At 55.1% G+C, this 19,735-nt stretch overlaps 6 protein-coding genes across 6 annotated transcripts; 4 read left to right on the plus strand and 2 right to left on the minus strand.

Moving 5' to 3' along the window:
• Positions 1-450: 450 nt before the first annotated feature.
• M406DRAFT_328878 (uncharacterized protein) lies at positions 451-4,022 on the minus strand (the record flags this gene model as incomplete). The annotated part of the gene is made up of 4 exons (XM_040920373.1): positions 451-486; positions 714-3,359; positions 3,441-3,613; positions 3,707-4,022. The coding sequence occupies 4 exons, from the start codon at positions 4,020-4,022 to the stop codon at positions 451-453; spliced, it is 3,171 nt and encodes a 1,056-aa protein (XP_040778785.1).
• A 1,165-nt stretch (positions 4,023-5,187) lies between these two features.
• M406DRAFT_252459 (n-alkane-inducible cytochrome P450) lies at positions 5,188-6,935 on the plus strand (the record flags this gene model as incomplete). The annotated part of the gene is made up of 5 exons (XM_040916846.1): positions 5,188-5,450; positions 5,593-6,138; positions 6,224-6,354; positions 6,427-6,705; positions 6,769-6,935. Coding segments are annotated over 5 exons (1,386 nt in total), but the record flags the coding sequence as incomplete, so codon positions are not given.
• A 650-nt stretch (positions 6,936-7,585) lies between these two features.
• On the plus strand, positions 7,586-8,515 carry M406DRAFT_253470 (HET-domain-containing protein; the record flags this gene model as incomplete). The annotated part of the gene is made up of 1 exon (XM_040916901.1): positions 7,586-8,515. A coding segment is annotated over one exon (930 nt), but the record flags the coding sequence as incomplete, so codon positions are not given.
• A 1,976-nt stretch (positions 8,516-10,491) lies between these two features.
• M406DRAFT_39485 (uncharacterized protein) lies at positions 10,492-12,747 on the minus strand (the record flags this gene model as incomplete). The annotated part of the gene is made up of 4 exons (XM_040924104.1): positions 10,492-11,913; positions 11,981-12,417; positions 12,460-12,528; positions 12,642-12,747. The coding sequence occupies 4 exons, from the start codon at positions 12,745-12,747 to the stop codon at positions 10,492-10,494; spliced, it is 2,034 nt and encodes a 677-aa protein (XP_040778788.1).
• A 542-nt stretch (positions 12,748-13,289) lies between these two features.
• Positions 13,290-14,853, plus strand: M406DRAFT_355725 (electron transfer flavo protein, alpha subunit). Its single transcript, XM_040923236.1, has 2 exons — positions 13,290-13,627; positions 13,694-14,853. Exons 1-2 carry the CDS (start codon positions 13,313-13,315, stop codon positions 14,435-14,437), a joined length of 1,059 nt encoding a protein of 352 aa, XP_040778789.1. The 5' UTR covers positions 13,290-13,312; the 3' UTR covers positions 14,438-14,853.
• Positions 14,854-16,999: 2,146 nt separating this feature from the next.
• Positions 17,000-19,614, plus strand: M406DRAFT_80319 (uncharacterized protein). Its single transcript, XM_040926002.1, has 4 exons — positions 17,000-17,205; positions 17,306-17,498; positions 17,606-18,322; positions 18,476-19,614. The coding sequence occupies exons 1-4, from the start codon at positions 17,036-17,038 to the stop codon at positions 19,274-19,276; spliced, it is 1,881 nt and encodes a 626-aa protein (XP_040778790.1). The 5' UTR covers positions 17,000-17,035; the 3' UTR covers positions 19,277-19,614.
• The last annotated feature ends 121 nt before the right edge of the window (positions 19,615-19,735 follow it).

Genomic DNA, 19,735 nt, shown 5'->3' on the forward strand with positions numbered 1-19,735 from the left:
GGCTTCGGGGATGAGAGAGTGGTCAAGATTCACGAGGAAGAGTACAGGTGGGAAAGGGAAAGATTCAGTGGCACGAGAGCGGGGCTAGAAGACGAGTGACCGTTGAAGGCATGCACAGCCTGAAGCAGGCTGTGCCTAGGGCGGCCTTGGTGGGCTGCGAGTGGCCCCCTGCTCACCCTCCCACTCACTGCATGACTGCAGGTGTGAAGACATCAACCAGTACTATAGCAATTTCTTATATTTGCTATACTCTGTCAAGTAGAGCAACTCTCCTCGAATTCGTTGGCACTTTTTACCCGTTCGAGCTTGGTATCATCTGCTAGTCAGCATCTGAGCGTTCGAGAGATTGCCATGTTGTTAATATCACTCCTACACTTCGCAAAACGTTTGTTCTTGAAAAAGAATATCATGTGTATAATCAGGTGCATGGCAAAGCATGTTTGGTCAGTATTAAGTACCAGATTCCAGGAGCTGCATCATGTAAGACTGAAGTTATTCGTAAGGTTGTTTCTTATTGAGACCTCCCTCGAAGACATCCTGGGCTTGTTCACAGGTCTCACTATTTTGTGATGACAGGATGGCTAAGTAACTAAAGCGACAGAAGATATTCAGAGTCCAGAAATCAGTTGGCCATCACCAGTAAATGGAGAAAAGACCTGTGGCTGGCCATAACCACTCCGGTCTTGTACGTTATTCTGTCGCCCTTCACCCACAGACCCCTCGGCCTCTCGAATCTCCCTCTCCAGTCGAGCAATCTCGTTGCGCACGATGCCAGCGAATCTATGTTGCATTCCCAGCCCATTGCCGCCGATCTCCTGCAGCGATTGCATGGTCTCTCTGCAGAGGTCCACGGCCTGTTGCAACTTTCCCTGGCGTGTCAGACAGTCAGCCAGGAACCACTGGGCACCCAACCGGTCCGGGTGCTCGCCGTCTTCATCGGTCGCCTTCCGGTACTGAGGCTTGTCGACGACGAGAGCAAAGACCTTCTCTGCCTCTGGGAAACGACCGAGGAGCGTCAGGGCTCTGGCATAGTGCATCTTTGCTGACACCACTGCGAGATGTTCGGGTCCGAGCACGGGGTTGTTTTCCGCGATGGGGATGATCTCCTCCAGGATCTCTGTGGCCTTTTGTGCCTGTCCTATCGCCAGCTTCGCCTGGCAGAGGTTGAGCTTGGCGCCCAGCGTGTAGGGCTGCTCCCGGCCGAAGATCCTCTCTCGGTGCTTGACCACAAAGGCCATCCTGTCGTGGCACTCGTCCAGGTCATCCCCCGCAAGCCACATCCGCACGATGGAAAGGTCTTCCAGACAGACCAACGTCTCGACGTGTGTCTCGCCGAGCTTCTCTCTCAGCCCTTTCCAGGCCGACAGGTGTAGCTCTGCGGCCCGCTCAAACTCCATGAGGCGCGCATAGATCCGGCCCTGGATGTTGACGGCCTTGAGCGTGTTTTCATGGTCTGCCCCATAGACTCGCCTCATGCCCTCGACGGCGATGGCCTGGAGTTTCTTTGCCTCGCCCAGCCTGCCCTTCCAGCACAGGGTCAGGGCTAACAGGTCGGTGACTTTGAGCGTCAGCGGGTGGTTCTGGCCCAACGACTCGACGCAGACCTTATAGGCGCCGCGCTGCAGCCGTGTGCCGTCGTCCCATCTGGTCAGGTCCCGGAGCGTGGCGACCTGGAGGAGGGTGGCCATGATGGAGATGCGGTGTGCCTCGCCAAACGACCTGATAGCAAAGTCGCGGACCTTGGACTGCAGGTCCAGGGCCTCGTTGAAATGGCCACACTCAAAGAACACTCGGCTGTACCGTGCGGCACGTTGCGCCTCGTGCCTGTCGAAGCCCGAGTCGCGGCGGATAGGCCATATCCACTGCGCCCGCCAAGGCCGGTTCTCCTTCAACTTCTCCAAGATCCTCCGCCGGTGCTTGATAACCTCGTTGATGTGAGGAAGCAGACCTCGCCTCGCCGCCCTCTTCGCCTCCGTGTCGCCGTGTGGCGGGAGAAGAATGCCTCGCGCCAGCGTCGTCGTGGCAATCTCACACCAGAGCGCCTGTTGCCACGTCGCCGTGTCGGGCCGTTCTCTAACCCACTGGTGCACGAGAGGGTGCATGCAGTACAGGCCGCCCTCTCGGGATTGTTTCATGATGAGTGACCTGGAGATGAGCACAGAGAGCGCCCGTCCCAGCCGGTCACGCACTTCCTCTTCCAGGTGCGCCTCGCTCAGGCCGTCTAGGTTCTTGAGGGCTGACAGGATGGGCGGCCTGTCGAGGCGGGCCACGAGCTGGAGAACCTGCTCACGGAACCACAGCGACCAGCCCGGCTGCTTCACGCCGTCCAGCTTCTTCACCAGCTCTGCCTCTTCTTGCGCCATCCTCTGGTCTTCCCTTGCCTCCCTCAGCGGATCGATGGCAGCGTTGACAAACAGTTCCAGCGGGATGTTTTGAAAATGGAGATAGGAGAAGACCTGCAGCAACTCGACGGCATCCTGGAACCTTTCGTCTTGAGATGCAACGAGGCTCCCATAGAGGATCTCATAGGTCACAAACACGTTCAGCCTGTCATCGTCGTCCGTCTGGAGCATTCGATGCCTCGAGTGCTGTCTCTGATGCCGGCCCCGACGGACGCTGGCCAGCTGGCGCTCGTAGTAAGGGATGAAGTTGGACCATGAACAGAGCTCGGCCAGGATGGCCTTTCCAGCCTGGACGAGAGCCAGGGGCAAGAAGCCCAGTGCTCTGCAGATGGAACGGGCCATGTCCGTGATGCTCTTGGGCCATGGGCTCGGCTCCTCTGCCGCCCTGAGGATGAGCTCGTTGGCTTCCTCTTCTTCCATCGGGCGGAGCTCAAGGGATCTCTGGCCCGCAGTCCCCTCAGACCTGTGGGCAGGGTTCCGTGAGGTGATCAGGATCGTCCCCTTGGGGCCTACCGGGAAGAGATCGCCCAGCGGAACCTCGTCATCGTCGGCATTGTCCACCAGAAGCAGCCACGGCGCCGTGACCGTGGTCAGCCAGTTCTTGCCCGCGCCCTCGTTGGCCTCGAACCCTCCTCGTTTTGCAATCTCGGCGAAGCTCGCCGCTGCGTTCTTCCGGGAGCTCGCGTCGACGAAGAACACGCCCCAGTACAGCTGAAGGTTGTCCTCGGCGTACTTGACAGCCAGTTCTGTCTTTCCGGACCCAGCGAGGCCGTAGATGACGAAGCGCTTCTGGCCGGGAAGGGATGTGTCTGCGATGGATGCTTTGAGGATGGACATTTCCTTTTCTCGTCCGGTGTAGCATCCTCTGATGGATCTTGGTAAGAGGAGATGCTGGTTGATAGTGGTGGCCGGGACGAGGAGAGTCACTTGGGTCGCAGCCGAGACTGCATTGCGCACCTAAAGTTACAAGACCTGGTTATTTCATTCTTCTTATTTGTGTCTCGTTTTCTTGGGAGGAATTGATTCCAGCCTGCTTACTTCGACATTGTCGCCTATCCTGGACTGAACCGACTGTATTCTGTAGTGAAGCGTAGACGCCACGCCTCGCGCCTCAAAAGACAAATTACCGTCCTCCTCCACATCGTCCTTCTTCTGCAGCAGATCGATCGCATTGTACAGGATCCGCAGGACCTCGGTACGAAGCTGCAGAGCTGGGTGTATCGTCGCATACCAAGCTTAGTTCTTGAGACGCGTGCCGTCCGTCATGTAACCTGCGCCATTACGGGCATGCAGAAGATTCTCACAGCAGGCTTTGAGAAGGTCCAAGTCTCCGACGCTTTCCTGTACAATCACCGACGTGCTGCGGGACACAGCCTTGAGATGGAGGCGATCGCCTGACGAGAGAGACCTGATGGGCGCGGACAGATTGCGGCGCTCTCTTGTCGCCAGTTCGTCGAGCGAGTCGGTGACGGCGTGGAGGTCTTTGATCAGCTCGAGGAGGTTGGTGACCTCGGAATCGGGTCTGGAGCCTCCTGCCAACTCCTCGATTGGTATTCTAGCCCTCTCTAGGTTCCTCAGTAGGTTTGCCGTCCCTAGGTCTAAGTCAAGTGCCTCGTACATTCCGGGCATAGCAGAAATGATAAGGAGGATAATGCTGGCACTGGGGTTGGTTGAGCGGCCAGATCTAAACCCAGGCTATAATTATAACAAGGAAGTTGAGAAACCATATCTTGGTATAGTCAATCTGACTGGTGGTTTTCGTAACTGATCCTGACTTCGAGAGCATCAGCTATCGCTCGCGTAGGTAACAATTACTTGCCATCTTGTCTTGATGTTCCGAGCTATGGAGTCGAGCGCTTGACGGTAGCACTGGTACGCAGCCCGTCGACGTATCAGCCAAAAGGGACAGTGCTGCAGACCTGCACGAAGGAATCTGCACCTTCAGAATTACAAATCCCCAAAGAAGGGTTGTCTCTCCCACCTGCCACCCATCGCCTGAATGACATTTGCTAGTAGACACAACGGGAAAATCATTGCGATGTTCGATAGGCGCTGCCCCAGGAATGGTGCCGCACAACAGTCCTTGGTTGGCCAGAACAGGCTGGCAGCTGGAAAACAAAGTAGGCTACGTAGGGTGAAGCGCAGAGGGGGGGGGGGAAAAAGAAGGTATCGATCGACATAACACGAACAAACAAGGGGTGTGCTCGGCCAAACGCCAGAAGAGGTTCGACCAGCCGTTTTGGCATGGGGTTGCATGGGAAGAGGAAAGGTGTGGTTACACTGGGGGTTGAACCGAGCCTTATTCAGGACGTTTGGTTTATCAAGAGCCAGCCATTATACAGTAACGACTGCTTGGGAACATTTTTAGACGTCGATAGCTTTTTGCTATCACAATAACACGCGGGGAAGGGAATCATTCTTCTTCTTTGCCAAGGAAAATATATATATATATATATTTAGTATGAGATGATAGTAGAGACTACACTCCAACTGTTTTATTTACTATTGATTCTCATCTTCTTCTACAATGTCTTCATCTTGGGGCGGGGGTCGAGACGCCTTGAGCTTCGCCATACCGCTCAGTCTCAAAAATATTGCACTCTTCCTGTTGGTCAGCGCCTTTTCATATGCATACGTGCGCAGGAGGAGGGCCAGAAAGGTTCAGGGCCCCTCGATTATTGACTCCCATTCATCTATCAAACATGACTGACAAAACGTCCCACAGCTCGAGAAGGCTCTCGCCGAGCAGTACAACTGCAAGCCAGTCCTCGCCACGGTTCCATACAAGTGGCCCCTGGCCATGGACCTCGTCAAGCGGCAATGCGACGCCCTCTTCACCGGCCATTTCATGGAAACCGTCACAGAAGCTTTTAATGTTGCCCCCACAGCTCGACTGGGGGCTTTTGGAGTGACTGGGTATCTCACAACAGACCCGGAAAACCTCAAGACGGTCCTTACCACTCGATTCAAGGACTATTCTCTTGGGATCCGTCGCGACGCGGTCATGCCACTTCTTGGAGAAGGTATTTTTGGACAGGATGGCCCAGCGTAAGCATTTCTGGGAGATGGCCCTGTTTTCCCTCATTACTTATTGAGGAATTCTTCCAGCGGTGAAGCATGTCTGGAAGAAGTTTGGGTTTCATCTTACTTTTCTGAAAAGAGAACAAAAACTAACATTACGACTGATAAGATGGCAACGGTCGCGGAGCATCATTCAACAACAGTTCATCCGTGTCCAGAGGCAAACACTGAAAGTCTTTGTACCTCACGTGAACAAACTCATCTCAGGCATGAGTGACGCATCCCGTGCCTCAGAGAATGGCGTGATCGATCTGCGGCCGTTCTTTTTTGACTATACCCTCGACAACACGGCAGCTCTACTGTTTGGCGAACCACAGAGTAGCATGCCCACAAAGGAGCGCAACGCCCTGACCGAGAACTTCGACTTTGCCTCGATGGGTGTCTCCATCCGACTTAGGCTGGCCGGCCTGGCACCGCTGTACAGGTCAAGAAAGTTCGCAGAATCCTGCAAGGTGGTAAAAGAATGGGCCTCGTTCTTTTCCAAGAAGGCCCTGGCGTACATGGACGAGGTTGGAGAGGAGAAGGCCGCGGCGAAATATCCGTTCATTGTTGACCTGTGGAAGGAAATGGGCGATGCGGACCTTGTCAGAGATCAGCTGTTGCATATCCTCCTGGCTGGGCGTGACTCCACAGCCTCGCTTCTCTGTTGGACGTTGTGAGTCGGAGGACCTCTCATTTAATATTTCCAAATCATCGTTCCGTCGATTCTTCAGCAGTCACCATCGCTCATACAACCCCAGGTTCCACCTCTTGCGAAACCCAGCGATCCTGGACAAGCTCAGAAACGAAATCTCTCACCTGGACAAGGAAGAAATTCTCAGTCGTGAGCAGATCCAGAAATTACCTTTCCTACGATGCTGTCTCAACGAGAGTACGTTATTATACCCATGCCAAACTTTGTACCTTGTAATTTTTTTGCTCCCTTTTCGCTTACATCCTGCAGCACTGAGGCTTTATCCGACCCTAACACTCAACGTACGCTTCGCAAACAAAAACACCATCCTCCCCCGCGGAGGAGGCAGTGATGGCCAAGCTCCTGTGCTTTTGCTCAAGGGCACAGGCATCGGCTGGTCAGCCTACCATCTGCACCGCCTCGAGTCCATCTACGGAGCGGATGCCAAGGTGTACCGGCCCGACAGATGGGCTGATGGCGAGCTCATGAGGAAAAATCTAGGGTCTGGCTTCATAGACTTCAACGCTGGGCCCAGGACATGTCTCGGAAGTAAGTCTGAGTGATTTGTGTTTACATCCGCTTGCTTGCAAGTTCGCTGATTATCCCCTGAAGAGGATTTTGCCTTGATGGAGGCCAGCTACGCGGTTATTAGAATCTTGCAGTCCTTTCCGAATATTCACTTGCCGCCAGGAACACATATCGAGCCGGCAGGAGCGGAAAGACAACTTTATGGGATCATAGTGACTCCCATGGATGAGGTGGGAGCAGTTTTGCAGTGATCGGCATGAATCAAGTCCGTCTGACTTCAAAGATAGAGAGGATTTTTGAAAATCTAAATCGGTGAAACTGGAACTACTCTTTGGGGCTGCTGTTCCCCGTTGTCAGTGAAACACACACAAAAAGACATAATGGATGATCGAAGACTGGCTGGAGCACCAAAAGCCTACTTCTAGAGTAAACTTTTCTTCTTCTTTTTTTCCATTCCATTTTTTTTTTTTTTCTTTTTCAACTACCGGGTATAAGCATAGATAAATCAAGCCGTAAATGATGTCCGATTAAAAAGTTGCTTGCCACGAGTTCCCTTTTCCACAATACAGTGGCTCAACGACGTTCTATCGAGCTTCTCAAATAGACAGACGGTCTCTCGAGACGAGGTTACAATGCTGATCATGGCCAGAAGGTGGGGAAATTCTACTTACTAAGTAAGTACTTATGCATGCAGGCAAAAGACGTCGCATGTGCATGTACGTTGGTATGTGTTACCAAATAGCTGAAAGTGCTGAAAGTTGACAGAATAGAAGATACCATCACACCCCAGCTGAAATGCCCTCCCTTACATCTATTCATCCAGGTTAGCACTTGAGTGATGACAATTGATAACATATCAACCTTGCCCCGAATTAATGAAATCCCGTCTATAACATTCAAAATGACCCGAGACTCAGCGTTTCGATACCCAGAGCTACAACACGATGCGGACTCGATCCGGATTCTCACTTTGGAACCAGGCCGCTTCTTGGATCAACTTGTGTGCCGTCTCACAGCCTGTACCTTCGCCTCCAAGCCTAGATATGTGGCTCTTTCATATACCTGGGAAACACCATACCCAGACAATGAATGGCTGCTCCCAGACACGCTCGGCGATGGCGTCAGCACTAATATCACAGTAAACGGCGTACCATACCAGATACAGCGCAATCTATACATGGCCCTCCTCTACCTGCGCTCCTCGGAGCATCCCTTTAACATCTGGGTCGACGCCGTCTGCATCGACCAGTCCAACATCCAAGAGCGAAACGCCCAAGTCTCTCTCATGTCCTTCATCTACAAGCGGGCGCAGAAAGTCGTGACCTGGCTCGGGACCAGGGCTCTTCCTGAGATGGGGGGTGACTTGTTTCGGGCCATGGGGATGGACTGGGCACTGGGTGAGACGAGGCACTTGGCTGCCTCGCTATCATCATCATCAGATCAGCACCAGTATCGGGACAGAAAGGATAGCAACAACAATGCTTGGTCCCGCAAGCCTGACTCGGATACCATGGCCAGAATTGCTGAGAGCAGGTACTGGAGGCGGATGTGGGTCGTCCAGGAGCTCTGTCTCCCGCGGGTGCTGCTCTTTGTGTACGAGTCTAGAGTCTGGAGCTACGAGGACCTGTGCCAGTCCAAAGTCCTCCAGGCCCGAGTGAAGGAGAGAGGGAGCCTGCCCGGTGGCAGCAACACCTTCCATCACCGCACTGACCAAGATGACGCACGCTTTGAGGCCATGTCGCTCTTGCTGCGGGCAAGGGAGGCCAGGTTCAAGCTCGTCACGCTCGAGGATCTCGTCGACCGCTTTGGCAACCAGGAATGCACCCAGATAAGGGACAAGGTGTACGGTCTTTTGAGTCTGGCACATGACATTCGCCCTTGGTCCGCAGCGAGAGGGGGTGTGACGAACGGGCTCGAGAATCATGTCGTCTCCAAGTCTTCTGGCGGCCGCGAGAGGGTGCCTTTCGAGGTGAACTATGCCAAGCCGCTTTTTGAGATCTGGCTTGACATGATCAAGCTGGTTCTTGAACGCGGTGAGCGATACAGCGAGGATGATGATTCACGTGCGGTCAGACGTAGTATCGTGAGAACAGCTGCAGTTATTCAGAAAGCTTTCGGCCGGAAGTTTGAGGAGGAGATGGACGGCATCACTACTAGCAAGGTAAGTAAATGGACATCGCACCACGCAGGAAGTGGCGAGATCGTAATACGAGCAAAACACCAACAAAGGCATTTGTCTAGCAAGTCCACCATCATCCTTGTTCGATACGGGCCGAGGGATTCTCCAGCGGCACGATCCTCCATCTCAGACCATCCTACGGGGCCGTCATGGGATCCCACACAGCAAGACAAGATTGGAAAGACGCATTCGAGGCGCACTACAGCAAGCCATCCGACCTTGAGCTCCTCCGGCATGTGAACGAGGAGTTCATGGCCCAGGTAGAATCCTATGGCCCCTCTGATCTAAGGAGAATCCAACAGATGTCATACAACGAGCGGATCCTTGCGTGGCCAGCCAGCCAGGCGCCCAAGCCTGATCTGAACGGCACTGCGCAGAAGCCCCAGCAGGAGGAGGGAGAACCACAAGACGGCAGCAGGGAGCAGCTGGCAGACCCGATCTTCTGCCTTGGGACGGGGCACCTCATCGCTCTTGTCCCACCAACAGCAAAAGTGGGCGACGTGCTTGTTCAATTTTGGGGTTGTTCCGCTGCACTCGTCATGCGGCAGATCAAGACGACGGACGACGGGGCGCCGAGCCCTGTGTACGCCTTGGTAGGGAGAGCAGACGTTGCGGGATGCACAATGTCAGAGCTGCTTGAGGGCGGTGGGCCTGGGACAGCTTCGTCGAACGATGTCCAACCCTCGGAATTGTCAGCCCTGAATGTCGACCTGGACATTAGGACCTTACAAATCATCAGCTGCCGGGTACACGTTCAAGATGTGTCTCTTGACAGCCCGAGCGTCTAGCATGACAGCAGCCATCAGCAAGACCGAAGGTAATGAGGAGGACGATTAGATACGAGCTTTAACTCACCACAAAAAACATAGCTCCGATCCCCATACACCCAAAAAGACATTCATCGAATCTCGTCAGGAATTTCACGCGTTGACAGAATCATCGCATTAGAGGTTGTGGCACACAGCCCTCTGCATATCCACTAAAGATGAAACAAATCAGAAGAACCTTTTCGTACAGAATATTTCCCACGTCAAACAACAAATCCAGTTCCTTTACCTCGCCAACCCGTTATGACGCCGATTCCCACACCAAGACAAAACACTCCCTATCGAGCGTGAAGGGTGGAAAGAAAGACGGATCACCCCTTTCTAATTAAATTAAAGAGAGAAGAAAAAGGGAAAAAAGAACAAGAAATGGCACATTCCGCACTGAGCATGGCTTTACTGGTATCGCCTTGGTCACCATGCCATCGACCTCTGCTGTTGAGCTGGCCATCGTTGACTGATCCACTGGTTGAGCCTCCTGAAGATTGTCCGCCATACAATGGCTTTGAGTCTTGACGGCCGGTGTTAGCCGGGTGTTTGTCGGCCAGGACTGCTGTGGAAGTGAAGCCGTATGTATCCAGCCGGGCGCTGGTGCCCGTGACTTGGCTTTTCCTCGGCCCGCACTTGGTGGCCACCACGTAGGCGAGCATCTCCGTCGTGAGAAGACGTTTCTGGATGCAACTGGTAAAGTATGTGGGGTGCAGCCTCGAAGTCGTTTTCATTATGCGGGTGCTGATACCTCCAAGTCCGAGGTTGCTGCGTTAGGGTTGAGCCTAGCAGCTCAGTCATTGAGCGAGAGTTATCCTACGCCTCGTAGCTCTTGACGGGACCGCCACTGCTTAGGGGCTGCAAGCCACCCATCACGGGCGCTGCCTGCAGGTTCAGTCGGTCACCGTCCATCACAACATCCTGGCCCAGCCTGGCGCCTTGCTCGCCACCCATCGCGGCCGCCGTCTTCAGCTCGTCCTGAACCCGTCGCACTCGCTTCTTGAACGCCAGGCGATCCAGGAAAAGCTGTTGTCGGGCACGCTCCAGCTCTCGGCGCTCTTCTTGCAGGAGAGCCTCCATCTCATTGAAGTACTTCATCTTCTGCTCCATCTTCTGCAGGGTGATGTTTACAGCAGCCGACACAAGACGCGTCATCTCCCGTTCCTCGTGCGAGGCCAATGCGTCGGCACGAGCTCCTATCGTGGCCAAGGGGATGTTCGCCAAGGCGGTCGTTGTCGTCTTGGTGGTAGTGGTGGTTGTCGTGGTAGTCTCCTGGCGGATGTCGATCTCCATCGACTCGTTGCCCTCTGTCTCCTTGCCCTTGCCCTTTCCGTTAGACTGAGCTTCGATAGCACCGCTCGATTCGAGCTTGCCCCGCAGCTGCTGCCGCAACTCCTCTGCAGACTTGCCAGCGGCCACGGCCGCGCTGGCAGGATCCGCAAGACTGGCGAGGAAGGCCACAACAGTCATGACTGGATTGTCAGCTTGGCTGAAAGGTAGCTGACCACCCGCGGTTCCAAGCATTGAAATGCCCACGGGGTTCTCCGCCTCGAGGTACTTGTCCTCGATATCGAGCTGCAGGAACTGAAGAACACACTCTTCCTTCGTCCGTGTGCCGACGTGGTCCGCAATTTCGACCCAGTTGTCATCGAATCTCTCGAGGCCCTCCAACAAGCGCAGCAGCTCCGCATCGGTCCACGGCGCGTCTCGGTCCAGGGTAGCAGAGTAGGTGGGGTTCTCCATCCTCGTGAAGTTGCTGTTTGGCTGGTTCGAGGGGAACCGGCCATCCACGAAACAACTCGGGCAGATGTCGAAGCTCTTCTTGTTGTTCGAAGCAGGGTCGACGTATGTGTTGTGGTAGTAGATCCTGGTACAATCGATTCCACAGGTCTGGCAATGAACCTTGGCGATGGGCGCCTTTGTGAGCTCTTCGACCGACGTGCTTGAGATGCCATTAGTCGTAGGAGTATCGCCGTTCGTCTTGTTCTCAGTCTTGTTGAGCTTGGCACCCTTGGCACCGGCCTCGTATATGTTGCGTGCCAGCTCCAGATTCAACTCGCTCTTGGGCACTGTGCCGGCTTTGGCCTTGGCATCCGTGTCAGCGTGCGCCTTGCCGTCGGTGAGGATTGGGTCTGTTGCTGGCTGCCATGGTTGGAGACCTCGGGGGGTGTCACAGATGATCTTAAAGTGACCTGTGAAGGGCGGGCCAACAGGCGCCGGCCGGTGGTCGGGATCAACCTGAAAAAGAAGAATACGTCAGTGACTGGTTGCAAGCATTCGTGCGGTGCGACGGCTTGTGCCGTACCTGGTAGTTGATCAGGCCCCACTGCTCGAGGAACGAGTGGACTCTCATAATAGCACACACATCGCCAGCAAGATTCCGCCTGCAAGCTGTAACGGTCAGGTACTCGGCAGGGTTCAGCCTGTACGTGTTAATCATGAAGTCGCGGTAGTCCTTGTACACGGCAGGTGTCTTGCTCCGGTTCCGCTGGTTGAAGAACTCGGGAAGGGCCTTTCGCTCGGTGGGATGAACGATGTTCATGTCGAACCAGGTGCTGTAGCTCGGCAGGACGATGGAGTGCGTCTGGGAGATTAAGTGTTGGCGGGCGGCGTTCTCGATAGCCTCCTTGCTCTTGCCGCTGTCGCCCTCGCCCGAGGCATCACCATCAATGGCCTGGTCCGTCTTGGACTCGCCATCCACATCGGCCATCTCCTCATCCTGCGCGGCCGCGTTTTCGGGGGCTGGGCCGTCGGGCGCATCGAGAGGGTTGTCTGAGGAGGCACCGGGCGCAGGGGTTGTGCTGTCTTGTTTGATGGCTGGCTCATTGGAAGAGCCCTCACCCATTTGTACATCTAACAGGGGTGTTGTAAGGGTGAGTACTTGGGTGCTAGGTCTGGACATTGGGGACACATGAAAGATGCATGGGCAAATGGTGGTGCTGCACCAGGAATCTTAGTGCACGTACCTTCACCAGAATTCACATCAGCCAGAGGCGGTTGGGCAAGAATTGGATTGCTTCCAGGAGATGCACCATTGGCAGGGGTGCCATAGTTGACATTCTCTTCCTCCATTTCGATGATGGATAGCCTGGCTTTGATCCAAACTGCAACTTGGGCCTTGACGATGGAAAGGTTGAAAGAGAACTGAGGTAGGAAACAGGTTGCGACAAGCTGCACACTGCAATTGCAGGTGGAGTAACTCAATAATCGAGGAGACTGTCAGGAAGTATGAGCTTTTCCTGACCAGAGTACACCTGCAATTAGGCAGGGAGCAGAAACACGGTTTGTTGGTGATGAATATCGACGTGGGGGATGGATCTGGGTGCAGTCGCAGAAGACCATGTCAAGTTGTCGCGTTGAAGGAAAATCGACCGGGGGCGCGTGTATTGCTGCTCCTTCCTGAAAACTGTTGCAGCCTCAGGCTTCCATCCTGCAGCGGGTAGACCCTAACCCTGCTTGGTTCATCCAAAAGTGTACTAGCTTTAGTCCGCGCGCACTTGGCTCCCGGTCACGGAGGGCCTTGAATAGCCGAGGGCGACTTCATGAAGTGCTCTTGGCCCGTGGCTTGTGCCTTCTCTTTCTCTCTCCCCTCTCGACATCCTTCGGAAAAGAGAAAGCAACCACAGCGCTTCCCAGGATGCTCTGCACAGCACGGAGAGTCATACCGCACCAGCTGCGGCGGCAAATCGCTCAGGCAACGACCACCACAAGCCCGTCGGCATTCTTGAGCCCCGCAGCACTTCGGCGGCTTGCCTCGACTCTCGCAATTCTCGAGCAGAGGGAAGGGAAGCTCAACCATGGATCGCTGAGCGCCATCGCGGCAGCTCAGAAGATTGGTGGCTCAGTACATGGCTTCGTGGCTGGGAGCAGCATCAAGCCGGTAGCAGAGGAGGCAGCGACGGCAGAGGGCGTCGAGAAGATCATAGCTGTGGACAGCGGCGCCTACGACAAGGTAAGATTCTCAAGTGCAATTGGAGGCATGCACATATACAATGCTGACTCTCGTGTGTGTGCACAGGGTCTGGCAGAGAACTTCGCCCCCCTCCTGGTCGAGAACATCAAGAAAGGCGGCTACACGCACGTCATCGCAGGACATACTGCATTCGGCAAGAACTTGATGCCCCGCGTCGCCGCACTGCTCGACTCCCAGCAGATCTCCGATATCACGGCCGTCGAGAGCGAGAATACCTTCGTGCGCCCCATCTACGCCGGCAACGCGATCGCCACTGTCGAATCCTCGGACCCCATCAAGATCATCACCATCCGCGGCACGGCGTTCGCGCCTGCCGAGCTTGGGAAGGGCTCTGCGGCTGTGGAGGATGGCGTAGACCCCAAGGTCGAGTCCCAGACCGAGTGGGTGTCTGAGGACCTGGCCAAGTCTGACAGGCCTGACCTGGCGACGGCCGGCAAAGTTGTGTCTGGTGGACGGGGTTTGAAGTCAAAGGAGGAGTTCGACAAGGTCATGCAGCCACTGGCGGACACGCTTGGTGCGGCGATTGGTGCGTCACGTGCGGCTGTTGACAGTGGGTATGCGGACAACAGCTTGCAGGTTGGACAGACGGGCAAGGTGGTTGCGCCACAGCTGTATATGGCCGTGGGCATTTCTGGGGCTATCCAACACTTGGCGGGTATGAAGGACAGCAAGGTTATCGCGGCGATCAATAAGGATGCTGATGCGCCCATTTTTCAAGTAGCGGATGTTGGCTTGGTGGGAGATCTTTTTGAGAAGGTCCCTGAGCTGACGGAGAAGCTAAAGAAATAGATTTATATATTTTATAGATTATGTATATTTGAAGATACCGGATACAGCATTCCAATGGTAATTCTCGCGCGAGCAGCAGAGAAACAGACAATCTACTACCAATGCCTCTGATGCTGCTGCTGGTTGCTCTATGAGTTTGCCGTGGATATAGACAAAGGCAGCATGTCTTCGATAGTGGTGAATTTCTCCCTCTCTTTGCCCTTCTGTCTGCCTTTCTCCCTCTCAGCTCTGTCAATGGCCAACCAGCCCTCCCAGCCCACAGCACCATACGCCAGATCCTGACCATTTTCACTCCTCACTCCCTCCCACCCAGCGCTCCCTGCCACCCAGCCATTAGCAGGTGCAGCAGTCGTGCTGTCGGACAGGAACGCTGCACCCGCCTTCCAATCCGCAGCAATAGCCGCCGCCGTCGTAAATGCATCCTCCATCGTGCTAGCGATCACGCCTGTGGGGCCACGCTTCACCCACCCGGCACAGTATAATCCAGGGAAGTGGGCTGTGTCTTTGTTGAAGGGTATCACGCGGCCGTAGACCCCATCGTTCGCGACGACACCCTTTCTTTCGTCGAAAGCAACCCCTACGTCTTTGAACTCGCGTATGGGCTCGGATTTGTAACCAATCGACCTGAACACCAGCGGCGAGTCTATGACCTCTGGTTCCCCCTCGGTGCCCTGGACGCTGGCACTCGCGTCGTATAGATCGGTTAGGACATTGTGCTGAAAGGAAGTGGCACCAACAGCGGAAGGGTCTGAGGCGTGAGGGTGGAACGCAGTGGGCGACAGGCAAAACCCTAGATCCCAAGACTTGGGTGCTCCCTCGAGAGGCGTCCCAGAGCCCTTGACGAGAACCTCCATCAGCCGCCTTCGCGCCCGAGGCAGGCTCTTGAGGTCATCCGGCACAAGCGCTCTCTCCACGGACCTGAACCCCACGCCCGGCAGGTTCATCATCTCCCGCAGCTCCTTGATGGTAAAGGCAGCCTGCATGGGTGCCCGCCTCCCAATGACGCTGACTCTCCTCACACGGCTGGCCGCCAGCGCCTCGAGTGCGTACCCGGCCATGTCGGTCCGCCGCAGCTTATCGACATCCTCGAGCAGGATGCGAACGACGTCGAGCGCTACGTTACCCTGGCCGATGATGACGGCGGACTCTTGCGAGAGGTCTGGGTTGAGGCCGGCAAACTCGGGCAGGCCGTTGTACCAGCCCACGAACTCGCGGGCAGAATAGATGCGCCGCAGGGAACCTTCGCCGGGAATGCCGAGGTTGCGGTCCTTGGAGGCGCCGTAGGCGAAGAGGACGGCGTCGTAGTTTCGGAGGAGAGAGCCCAAGGGGACGGACTGGCCGCCTGGGTGGCTAGGGGGGTGACCGACCGCGACGTTGCCGATGAAGGTGAAGTTGGGGGATGAGGCGACCTCTGTGAATTTGTCCCCGCAGTTCTACTTTTTCTCGCCTTGTCAGTTTCATGACGGTCTGTTCTTACTATGAGATGGGTAGCAGCAATTGGGATTTGAAAGAATCCTACCCACCTTGACCTCTGGATGATCAGGCGCAACGCCGAATCTGACGAGCCCAAACGGCACAGGCAAAGCCTCGTACATGTCGACCTTGGCACCCTCGATGAGAGACATGACACGGTAGGATGTATAGAAGCCCGCAGGACCAGAACCGACAACGGCCATTCGGAAGGGCCGGTCATGTCGAGATGAGGCAGTCGTCGTCGAATATGAGCATCGTAGGAGGTGAGAAGTAGGTCTTCGACTGTGACTCAACAGCCTGGCACAACTAGCTGTAAGACCAGCAGCAGTGGGACTGGGAATATGGAGAGACATTATTGTATCATGACATTGGAAGGTGTCTTTGTACTTGTCAAGAGCATCACGTTGTATGTCTTGGAGGTTGGACAACGTTGGTGGGCAGATAGTGTTAGATTGACTAGGACATTGAGATTCAAGAAGCCAAGGCAGGAAGAAGAGAAAAACCCGAAAAACCACTTCTTTCGGATACAGTACTTGGAAGATCCCGTCAGCATTTGGCACAAGAAGTATACACAGTAAGTATGCTTGTGCTACTCTTCTGCCAACCCTATGCTTGGAAAACTTGCACATGTGCCATTGTCTTGAGGCATCAACCCAGAATACAGCACCTACTCTGCCTCATACATAATCAAAGATATGAGGTGGACAATTAAAGTATACTATACAGTAGTACCAAAATTGTGAGGTGAGCCATCTGCTTGTTTAATGTACTGTACTGGCGGGGTTCATTGACCAATCCCCACAGCGCGGGCCGGTCCCTGGCTAACAGGGGTTGCACTGTGTATAAGGCGTATAAGTGGTCGGGTTGCTATGCCAACTATGGGTCCCAGCCCACCCCGATCCTGGTTTACCAGCCCCCAGGAATATGCCTTGGACGTTGGGGCTTTGTCTTGTACTGTGCTTGGTATAACCCCAAAACTGCAATGACGACCTTGATTTCTTTTTGCTCTCCAGTCTTCCTTCCCTCTTCTGTGTCCTTGTCTCTTTCTCTCGTTGTCTGGCATTCCAGTCAATCTTTTTCTTCTTCTTTCCCTCCTGGGACGGCAGCAATATTTCCCGGTACACCATGGGCGCACAACACCAGCCGTATATGTACTCGGCCGCGAGATACGACGAGGATAGTCGTTTTCCCTCGCGTCCTTTTGACCCAAAAGCAGTGACCCGTGCCAGTTACGACTATAAGCCTCCAAAGCCCAAGCAAGAAGGACCCCTGGTCTCGTTCAATCGCCATCCAGAGTAAGTGTCGAGAGCTTCTGCAGCTACCCACAAATCTAAAATTCCGCCATGTGGTGGTCTGCATTCCTGATCTCTGACCTGTGCTCCATATTATTTACAGTTCACACGTGGTTCCTGAGACGAGGAATCAGTTCAAGGCACTGGGCCCCAAGACGAAATGGTGGATCAAGTGGTTGAGGATCGCCCAGCTCTGCATCCGTGTGCTTCAGCTTGTTGCAGCAGCGGGGATTCTCTTCCTCTTCATCGTCATTGACGATGTCAGCGCCCTGACCGCCTGGGTCGAGAGAATTACCGTGAGTTCATCCAATCCAGTCTTTTGCTCATCCCTCATTGCATTCGGAACCAACGTGGAACGGCAGAGCAGTAAAAAACATGACTGATACTGACCATCTATTTGCAGGCTGGTGTGACCATGATCCACTGCATCTATGGCATCTGGCATCTGGCACGTCCCGCGGGTTCCAGGCCACCAGCCTCATCTGCCAGCTACCAGATGTTCTCAGCCATCACCGATCTCGCGGTGCTGCCTCTCTACACCTACGGCTGTCTGTCTGTCCGCAGCTCTAGTGACCACTGGGGCACGCTTCTCAAGAACGAGAGCCTGATGAATTACTTCCTGCCGGCGCTGTACTACTCCCTCTTTGGCGGTGCAATCCTGCATCTCATCTCGTTGTGCATTGGACTCTGGCTCGCCCTCAAGTTCAGGCAGATCACTCGTCTGCCGCCAGACATGAACCCACTCGAGGACAACCTCACCTCCCGGCACCAGAAGAAACTGTCTATCGCCACGACTGCCACCTACCGCACAGAGCATGACCGTCGCCTGTCGACGCCCCTCGAGGACCGCCGCCGCTCAGGGCTCCCCTACGAAGATGTCGACCGTCCTCCGTCGGTCCCCTTCTACGCGACACGGTCCAGCCCGCGCAGCTCCACGGCATCTATTGATCTGCCTCCTCGGCAATACCAGGTCACGCCAACTCACTCGCCTAGGAACTCAGTCACTGCCGCAGACCTCAAGCGCATGTCCGCTCCCCCTCCTGCAACGGCTGCATCTGGCAACCCACCCACACCTCCACCACGCAGCCCATGGCGCTCCTCGCGCGCATCATATGCCGAGGTGCCAACACAGGACCTGGCAGACATGCAGCCGCCCCACTCTCGAGGATCCTCTAGCCAAGCTCCGCCCTCCCCACGAAGCTATGGCCACCAGTCTCGCCCCAGCACTGGCACAACAGCCGTACAGCAACAGCCGTCCACCAGCTCTGGACAGACAGGCTCATCTCCACCACGCCCGCCCAAGTTCACCGAGTCCTGGTACATGACCGAGTCCCTCTTCGGCCGCACGCACGAGCGCAACCGCGCCATGAAGGCTAAGAGCGAGACACAAGTGCAGGGCTATGAGGCCATTCGCCGGCGCTATGAGCTCTCCGACTCAGAGTCTGACTATGAGGACGAGAACGAGACCGCCACCGCCTACTCCGTCATGAACCCCGGCAAGGACGAGATGGCCGACGATGACGGCGACCTCGCCTCGCCGCGGAACCACCCCAATCCCCTGCGAGCCAACCCGTCCCTGCCCAGCATCGTGAGCACCGAGAACAATAGCGACATTGGCAAGCCCAAGCCCCGCATGCGGCCCAATACCCCCTTCACCCACAAGTCCGCCCTGAGCGAGATTGACCTGAACGACAGACGCGTGAGCAACGGCGGCGCCGGAGCCGGAGCTGCAGGCGCTGATGATGACGTTGCCGAAAAGAAGCCGCGGAACTACGGCGGTCTCAAGGGGCGCAGCCCTACCAAGCGGTACACGTGGGCACCGCGGGACCGTGACAGCAGCATCCAGCCCGAGAGCGACTTCTACGCCAAGCCCTATGGCGAGCTCAAGAGTGCCACCCCGCCGGTCATGGTCGGGAGTGACAGGCAGGTGTCCAGCGGGAACGACTTTGGCGACCTGGGCGCGGCGGGAGGCGCGGCAGCGGCTAAGAGGTATTTCTCATTCGGGAGGAGGAATGTCAGTGGTAAGATCGCAGAGGAGGGAAGAGGGTCTCCTGGTATCGGTCGTGCTCGCTGAAAGAGAGAGAGAGAAAGCGGAGCGATGCGCACGAGCCGAGGTGAGATGATTAGGGACAATGTGGTTTGTTTCTTTCTGCATTTTCCATCTTTCTCGATCTTCTTCGTCTCACAGCCCGGATGGATGAGCGGGCGGACGAGCTTTATGGGTGAGGGGATTCGGAATATACATGAGTTCACGAGATTTGAATGTACAAACACAGGAAGTTTGGGTGGATGGGAATACCTTGGGATGGGACTTGGTTCGGCGGCAATCGGAACTTATCTATCTGCCTTTGCATGGCGAGTGCATTCATATATACTTTGTTAGTGGTCAAATGGACTTGATAGTTTGCACGCATACATTCGTTCTTGAGAAGTTTATGTGGTGTGACTGGATGGAATGCGTAATAAGAAACATGCCTCGTGTCATTAGGAGATGCAAGAAAAGGAAACCAAAGACTCTTCTACTTCCTTCTGC

This window comes from Cryphonectria parasitica, assembly GCF_011745365.1.
Source record: "Cryphonectria parasitica EP155 unplaced genomic scaffold M406scaffold_3, whole genome shotgun sequence".
NCBI classification, from domain to species: Eukaryota; Fungi; Ascomycota; class Sordariomycetes; order Diaporthales; family Cryphonectriaceae; genus Cryphonectria; species Cryphonectria parasitica.